This window comes from Carassius carassius, chromosome 34 (genome assembly GCF_963082965.1).
Source record: "Carassius carassius chromosome 34, fCarCar2.1, whole genome shotgun sequence".
Classification (NCBI taxonomy): domain Eukaryota; kingdom Metazoa; phylum Chordata; class Actinopteri; order Cypriniformes; family Cyprinidae; genus Carassius; species Carassius carassius.
The window spans coordinates 14540509-14550107 of NC_081788.1; the positions used below are offsets into that span (position 1 = coordinate 14540509).

At 34.6% G+C, this 9599-nt stretch overlaps 1 protein-coding gene across 1 annotated transcript; it reads left to right on the forward strand.

Annotated features, from left to right (window-relative positions):
* The first annotated feature begins 4513 nt into the window (after positions 1-4513).
* LOC132114900 (uncharacterized) lies at positions 4514-9165 on the forward strand. The gene is made up of 3 exons (XM_059523295.1): positions 4514-4915; positions 4950-5177; positions 9151-9165. The coding sequence occupies exons 1-3, from the start codon at positions 4514-4516 to the stop codon at positions 9163-9165; spliced, it is 645 nt and encodes a 214-aa protein (XP_059379278.1).
* Positions 9166-9599: the final 434 nt, after the last annotated feature.

Below are 9599 nucleotides of genomic sequence, written 5' to 3' on the forward strand. Positions count from 1 at the left end.
CCACATGTAAAACTATGTGCAGCACATTTTGCTGAGGACAGCTTCCTCAATCTCAATCAGTTTAATGCCGGATTCGCACAAAGATTATTCTTGAAAGATGGAGCAGTTCCCTCTTTGTCTGGAGAAGGCGTTGTTTATGGACCACAACCGGTAAGTGTATTTTATTATTTAAGTTGGTGCGTTTAACAGTTTCTGTGACTTATTACACAAAGGGCAATGCTGTTTAGCTTTGTTAACTAGATGTTATGGCTGTGCAAAAAATCTAATGCGATTTTCATGCGCATCTCATCAGTAAAGGCATTCTGTGATAAGAATTACTTCTCCAGCACGTGCGTTCAGATCAGGATTGCCAGGTTTTCAAAACAAATCCTGCCCACTTGCTTCTTTAAACTACCCCAAAACTAGCCCAATTGCGTTTCCAGGAGGGTAGCATGCTCTAAGCTGCTGTCGAATCACAACACAGGAACCACTGGCCCAATCAGAACCCGTTACGTATTTCTGAAGGAGGGACTTTATAGAACAAGGAAGTCATCAGCCCGTTTTTATGACAATGAAAACAGCGGTATACAGATAATCGAATTGTGTGAAAAATACTGTGTTTTTTTACACGCGAAACATGAACACATGTTATATTGCAAACTGTAAACACAATCAAAGCTTCAAAAAAACACAAAAAACGAGACCTTTAAGATCCTGTTATATAACACAGGCACCTTTTTTTAATGTTTTCTCCTTTTCCAGGCAGAATTTTATATATATATATATATATATATATATATATATATACCAGTTCTTTAAGGAAATTATACTATATTGTGACAAAAGGTACTGTATCTATTTATCATTTTATTTTACTATTTTTGATTTGGCAGGAATTATCAAAGCAACAATTATTTTTTAGCTCTTTGCTGAATTTGCTGTTTTTGTGACAAATGCAGGATGTCTTTAACATGGCCGTAATGGCTCTAACAGAGATCATTTTTAAATTATAATATATAACAGATTTATATGACATATGTCTCTATTGCTTAATACTTAAAATCACTAATATATTGCTACAAATGCTTCATTAAAGCAGCACATCTAACTGTATTCTTGGGTGTAAATTTATTGTTTACATGTTTAAACATATATAAAAAAAAAGGCCAAGATGATGTCGGTGAGCAGGTTAAAGTATTATTGAAATTTCAGTTCAGCTTAGGATGCATTAACAGCATCTGTGTTGTGCATCATTCAGAGCATAATTTAAAAGCCTTTGTAAAATCTGTATCAGTTGCAGAATTTGAACTGATGTAGCAGAAAATATGCAGAATTTAAAATGAACGGAAATAACTGTATTCTTAACTAATAAATGAAAAACTAAGGCAACCTTAGAATATTTAACATTTCTCAAAGTTTACAAAGCATCAGGTTTGAAAGTTTATAAGCTTTGCGGACAGAAATAACAGTTGGGAGGGGACATGTTTGGTTCACTTAGCATTAACTCCTGGGAACATGATCAAATGTTGTAGGCTCGAGATTCAATGTTGAGGAAACTACATCCATTTCTCATGGCCACGAATTTGATGCGTAATCAAACATGCGTGACTACCTGTGATTATCAGAGATTAATACAACTTTTTTCGTTAACTAATATTGTTTTTTCAATTAACATTTGTATATTATTATTATTGTTGTTATTAAACTGTATATAATTTAATAATGTTATTAGGCTATATTGACTGGTTAGTTAAAGTGTTCCCCCCTTATAATTTGTGTATTGCTTTACCTATTTAACGTTCTGTATAATTATTATTCATAGCCTATGCTACCATATATTTTGCAAATAGCATACTGTAAATGTCTGACATTTATGCCTATAAAGTTTTGACTTTATGTTTCTATTATCACCTGTTTGTGATGATAATTGAGCATGTTGTTTACATTTACAAATTTATAATTATAGTCTATTAATTAACCGATCAAAAATAAAATGTTAAATTCCAAACTTTAAACTGCCCTTCCAGTAAAAATTCCAGTCATAAATCATAATTAAAGCTTTACTGACATGTCAAGAATTTACAGCAGACTATTATTTACAAAACTATTCAGAATGTTAAGAGATTGAAATGAAGGGAAAATAAATCAAATAGCCTATATGACATCAAAAATAAAAAAATAACCATTAATAATAATAATAATAATAATATAAAGTATCAATTAATGGACTAAAAAGATTGTGGGATGGATAAAAATGTTTTATATAGGCCTATTTTATTAGCCTTCTTTACAGTATGTAAGCTAAGGAACCCCTAAAGGGACATGTTGGTGGGGAAAATACGGGATAGAAGGAAATACATTATCAAATCTTTTGTGTTCTCTTGCAAAACTCTTAATGCACATTAAGATTTTTCTCCCCCATACCGTTATGGATGAATGGAGAAAACACTAAAAAGGCTAATGGACGAAGACGGTGATATAAAAAACAGGGGGTGTATGGGGTAAAACCATTTTAATTTCCAATAGTTTATTAAAATTTAAACAACACAAAGAACATAATATTTTCAAAAAACTATTATTATTAACATAATTAACATAAGTAAAAAGGAAAAAAAATATTTTCATACTTTTATATACATGTAACCTTGCATTTTAATAAATGTAAATATAAAGAGAAAACAGTAATAAATAAACAAATGACCATGATCATGGTTAACAATATTATCACAGTATTATTAAGATGTGTTGGAAATGTTCAAAAGTACTCATACACGCAATAAAATCATGAGTTTTGTAGAAAACCAAAAAATAAAATTAGAAGCACTATGCACTTTTTATTAGCATAAACACTAACATAGTATTATTAAAAATTATGGCTGAATTTTAAACAAACAAAAAAAATCTAGATAAAGTGATTTATAATATAACATGTTATCTACTGACATGTATTATATGTTTAAATAAAGATTTTTAAAAATTATGACACTAAACCTCACATTTCAGTAAAAATCATAAATTATAGGCTTTTCATCTTCTCTATAAACAATACTACTGTCACTGTATGAGGTAGTAGCAATCTCGCATGACGAAGGAGTAACCAAAATAGGCTTTAATTCACTTTAAACCAAAGTTTAACCAAACAAAGGACAGAAGAATAACATAGAGAACTTATCCACATCAACACACTTCCATTTCAAAACATTAAACTGAAATGAAGAAACTCAGGAGAACACAGGGCTTAAATACTGAACCAAACGAGGGGACTAATGAGTAAATTAACAAGGAACAGGTGTCTGACTAATAATTGCCCCTTTCACGCAGTAATATCAGTAAATTGCCATAAAATTGCCGGAACGAATTTACTGGTATTTTTGAAAAAGATCCTGTTCACACATGATTTCTTTATGACTATAATTTTCTGGAAAAGTCTGCATGTGTGAAAGCTAATGGAGAACAGGAACAGAACCAAATAAGGGCAAACAGGAACTAAACAGTAACATGCATGTGACAACTACATAGGCTACCTTATCCAAAGTGTTGAGATTTTTAGACTACATATTAGCTTGTTTTCAATCTACCAGTTAAGATTCACAACATATAAAAAATATAATTCCAAAAATATTACTCCACTGTCTGACAGTAGCACACAAAATGAAACCTACGTTGCCTGTTGCACCTGCATGAGACAGACTGTTAATTTTGCTAAATGCTGAGCAGTATTTATTGTGTGTATATAATATATATAATAGTGATTTTTCTATTTGGTCTTTAATTAAGATGAACAAAACAGACAGTAAACTGCTCTTTCAGATCAATAAACAGATCTTACACAATGCATCAGATTTTCTCAGGTTATGTTCATTTAAAGGGATATTTCACCCCAAAATTAAAATTTTGTCATTAATCACTTAACCCCATGTTGTTCCAAACCCGTAAAAGCTTTGTTCATCTTTGGAACACAATTTAACATATTTTGGATGAAAGCCCAGAGGCTTGTGACTGTCTCATTGACTGCCAAATAAAAAACACTGTCAAGGTCCAGAAAAGTATGAAAAGCATTATCAGAATAGTTCAACTGCCATCAGAGGTTCAACTGTAACATTATGAAGCATTGATACTGCAGTAGGATATCATCTTCATTCTTGATACATAAGCCAACAGGAAGGAGAAGATTCTGACGTAATTGTCACATGCATTGCATTTTATACTGCCTCCGAGCTCATCAGTATTTGCATGCAATTTGCATACTTCACAACAATTGGCCAGTCAATTGGTCTGGCGTGAGCCAATAGGACTTCAGGAAATGTGGACGGAGAGGAGTTCCCAAAGCAGATGCTCTGCAATGTCAAGAGAAAACTTGAAAGGGAACATGTCCCCTGCTGGTCACTGTAGGTTTAAACATTTCTGACATTCATCTTTGTTTTACTCTGCATGCACTAAAGGGCAGATGGATAAAATCACATTTGCTCTAGCATGTTTCTCTGTTATTTCAACACTGATTTTGGCATACAAAACTAGTCATCTTTACCAATATATGGCTGCTTCCTATAATACACGAAAAATCCCAGACGCTTTAAATTTGACATTTTCCATCAAAGATTCAGAGCATGCTTTCTATAATACATGCAGAATCACAGACGCTTTAAATTCAATAACACCCATCGAATACTTAGAGCATTTCATGGTGTCTGCGTTCATCGACCACAGACTGAATGGGGTCATTCGAGCCATCAGCATTATCAGCAGAAACAGTGTTCAGCCACTTTACTGTGTTTACTGCAGCACTGAACAAGTCTGCAAAACTGTTTACACAAATGTGCAGATACACCGTGACCATTTTGGCATCCCGTTTCACGTCTTAGATGTGATTTGTAAAGACAGGCACATGCAAAATACAACACCAGTCCTTATATCAACTAAAGATTCAGGCAACAATGTATCTGCCAAGAGTATCTGCCAATTAAAAATAGTGTATGAATATTGAATATGGAATGAATATTTTTATGTATAACTTCACAGTTTGCATTTCCACCCTTTTTGGTAACTACAACAATGCATTGCAGTTTGCTCAGTCAGTGGAGATGTACAAGCTTCTGGGTGTACAGCATGTGATCATCTATAAAACTAGTTGTGATCGAAATAACATTGATAATCCCAAAAATATGACTGTCAACCCAAGGAAGATGCAGCAAACATCAGTACATACCTCATTACAAAAATATGGATATATTCATCATGTAGCATTTCATGTGTCTAGGATAGTACATGTGAGACAACCAATGCAGGTGAATTTTACTAAAGAGCAACTGTTTGTGGATAAAAGAATGTGGGACTTTGAGCAAAAATTGACATCGAAAGTTGACCAGATTTTAAAACTTTCAGGTTTGTTAAGGCCTCACTGATGATATGATTTTATTATAAATATGCAGATCGGAGAAACTTGACATCTGAATTTTTACTTCCAAAAAACAAAAAAGTGCCTTTTGAGAAAAATAATCTCTGCCAAAATTATTGCAAAAATGATTTAGACCCAAATAAAGTTAAAAAGGTCCAACATTTTGCACAAAAAATACTGATGTCTTGCAAATATCTCTGATCTAATTTCATTAGTACTCAGCAAATTAACTTATGATTTTAATTCAGCCTTTCCTTTTGGAGTTGTTTCCAATCAGGAAAGTTTAATTTACAATAAATTATTTTAGTGCTGTCAAAATCAGCATGTTAATGCAGGTGAATATTTTTTTAAATTTAACGCGTTCAAAATATTTAACACAATTAACATGGGGGGCTAAGATCGGCCACCCCGCTCACCAGGGCCGGCTCTAGGTTATTTGGTGCCCAAGGCGAGAGAGCACAACTGAGTTTGACAGCTGCCTGTCAGAGTGACTCCGTCGTTTTTTAGGATTGTAAATCTAGTCAAAGAAATGGACAAATACAAGCAGTGTGTGGACAGTGCACAGTAAAAGTGTACAGCGTGTGCGCAGCTTTCATAATACGATACATACATTTAATTAACTTTTTTTTTTTTAATACTGCAATTTTGCGCCCCATCCAGCAGATGGTGCCCCAGGTGGCCGCCTGTGTCGCCTGTCGGCAAAGCCGGCCCTGCCGCTCACAACTGCTGCTTCTGTCTATTTTTTCTGACAAGAATTGCATTTATTTAGATGCAGAATGTCTTTGTGACCACATCAAACTCAAGACTTTTCAGACGTGCTCTCGAACTTCGCCTCATCTTCGGCAGTTCTTAAAGCAGCCAAAATCACCTAATAACCCAGCTGCTGTGATGTCTGTTCATCAAAGAACAAAAGACAAAAAATGGGAAATCAATAACTTTTGCAGCTTTAAGGATTCATCTGTATGTAATTTATAATATTGTGTTTGATAACTTAAGTCAATTTCAGTTTATTTCCTACTTGCTGAAGGACACAGGTATTATAGCTTAATCGGTTTATGTGAAGATGATTGTAAGTTTACTTAAATTAGAAGCTGTTACTTTTTAAAGTCTAATAAATGTTAAAACTTATAGCTCTCAATTTTACTGTAATGTTTAATTGGCTAAATATTGGGGGGTGGGGGGCAATTTCATAGACATATTGGTGTCAGTGACACTGACCTGTAGTCATAAAAAATGTCATTAAACTAATATAAAAAATATTCTCTTTATGTTGTTGCTACATTAATTTGAGGATTGAATATGAAATTATTCGAATATAAAGATATATTTAAAAACTTTAATGTTAGGTAGGATTAATTGCACAGCATGTGCATTACAGAAATGGTTGTAGGTTGATCATGTTTAATTATTTTATTAATTTATGTCTAGTTTAAAAATCACAAAATGCAAACTTCTCCAACTTGTGTAGATCAGAAGGCTAAATAAATGCATCCAGCTTTCTTTTCCTCCTTGACATCATCCTCTTCTTCATCAACTCTAGTATTCTAGTTTGAATAAATGACAGTCACATATTGCAATTTACATAAATGTGTAGCTATTACACCATGCTTAGATGATCTTTGAACACACCACCTGTGTCTCAATATGGGAAAATTCCCTACAGTGCACGTGTAATCTTGTTGTGATCAACCAAAGTAGCACAGCTATAAACCAGCCCCTTACAATAATCTTAATCTCAAGTGATCACATTGCATGTGTTAATCCTTGACATTAACATTTATTATGCCTTGTCTTACAAAAACCGCAGTTGTCTTTTTCAGGCATTTTAATAACTTAGCATCTTGACAACATAAAATGCAATTTCTGTTCAGCAGTATTTATATGGTGTAGCAACTTTTGATATGATTACTTGCCATAACAGCTGGAAAACATCGCTCCACCATAAAAAAAGTCTCTCAGGTTTCATTCAAAATATCTTCTGTGTATTTTGAATATGAACAAATAACATGAGTGTGAGTTATTGATGAAAGAATTTTTATTTTTGGGTGAACAATCCCTTTATGTTGACTTCAGTAAATTAGAAATTACAGTTAAAACCAATTTTCCTAATTATATTTAAGGTTTTAAGATGTGACATTTTAAAAAAGGGGGGTTGGGGGTGTGACAAGTAGGGTCAAGCTGTTTCATTGTCACATTGATTCACTGGGGAATATGTAGACATCTAAATTTTAAAAGCAAATATGAACACATAAGCCTGACACTTTGATATGTTGAATGAAGGCACACCTTTTTAAACATCAGTGGAAGAATTCTGCTACAGCCATAACTAAAGGTAATTTTGGACACAAGACTTCTCTAATGTGGCATCAGTACAACCAGTCAAATTAAATTTGCTTTGGTGCATTATTCAGGTCCTTATTATTTAGCACCATCACAGTGCAGTATTTACCATGATGGACAGTGTGACACATGGTAGAAGATGAGTATGACGCTATAGCTGGTTTTCAGTTTTTAATAAAGCAGTCCACTCGGCTGTGTTATGGCAGTGCCTAACCGAAAGAGAGCCAGCTCCGGCCCAGTAATGGTTGCCAGATTTGGCTAGGCTTTGGATATGCAGATCTGGCCCTATTTGCACTGGGACATGGCACATTAAGCCACATTCGGCATGATTATGGACTATAAGGGCTGATATGGTTTTGCCTGAGATATGGGCATGCATACCTGAACCAGTTTGGGTTGAGTGATGGGGTAGGTCTCAGTTTACAATGTGGTAAATAGTGCATAGCAGGGACACTTAGACTTAAACACAATATATTTTACCTAAAGTGGTTAAGGGAACTTAAACATTATTTTTGCTATGTGAGTTTCAAGAAATGCGCACTAGCTTGGACATCTAATGAAAAACCAGACAGGCTTTTTGTGCTGCTAATTGCCAGAAGACCAGAAGAACTTGCTACCCTGGTGAGTAAACATTGATAATGTAACATATAATATAAACCGTGCTACACATGTAATATCAAAGTAAAGTTTATTTATAACAAAGCTATAATTGTTAGTTTGCTGACATAGTACTAGACCAGGGGTAGCGAACTCCAGTCCTGGAGAGCCACAGTCCTGCTGAGTTCAGCTCCAACCATAATAAAAACTCTGTAGCTTCCTAGTAACCCTTCAGACCTTGATTAGCTTGTTCAGGTGTGTTTGATTAGGGTTGAAGCAAAACTCTGCAGGGCTGCATCCGAAATCTCTAAAATGCTGCCTTCGGAGAAAGCATTCCAAGGCAGGAGGGCATCAAGGCACGTTCTAATCCAAATTCTGCATTACTTCCCGTCTCCGGAGGTACCTTCTTCTGATCTAATATTGAAGGAAACATAGACGTATCCTTCGAAGCCTTTGATATCCCACAATCCTGTGCGTTCCATTCCGTGATGGTTGAGCTAAAAATAAAATAAAAAAAAGATGGAGTCTGAGAATTGTGTTTGGTGGTCAGTTTGTGTGTAAAAGGGCAAACAAATTCTTCCAAAGGTATGTCCTAAACATTTACCAGAGTTACCATTTCAGTTTCAGGTGGATGCTGCACACTGGTGGTGGATGAGGAGATACCCCCTGACAATGTAAGCGCTTTGAGTACCTAGAAAAGCGCTATATAAATGTAATGAATTATTATTATTATTATTATTACCATTCATGTTATCAGTCTGAGATTGTTTGAATAACCATACGTGTCATTGTCTCTTCCCCTTTTTGTGTCTCTTGCTGTCAATCTGTCCCTCTTTTAGAGCACACTTACTTGAGGCAGCTCCTGGATTTTTTGTTGTTGTTGTTAAATAAATTCTAAAATCACTCATACTTTCATTGTCATTTTTATTTGGTTTAATATAAAAACTGTAAGCAGTCTTTAATACACATATTTAGGAAGTTGTAATTCTGTATAAGTGTAAATATATATATATATATATATATGTATGTGTGTGTGTGTGTGTGTGTGTATATATGTATGTATATATATATTCTAACATGACTAGTACCGGCTAGGTGTCGGCATGATTGTGACCCAGTGTTGGACCAGTGCTGGCTAAGTGTACCATTTTGATTGGCGTGATTGTTGCACAATCAGGTAGTGTTGCCTCAGTTTCAGTACCCAGACTCGGACCAGTACTGGCTACGTGTTTCATTTCTCGTAGGTGTGATTGTGGCCCAGTGCTGGTGGTGTTGGCTCTGTTTCAGT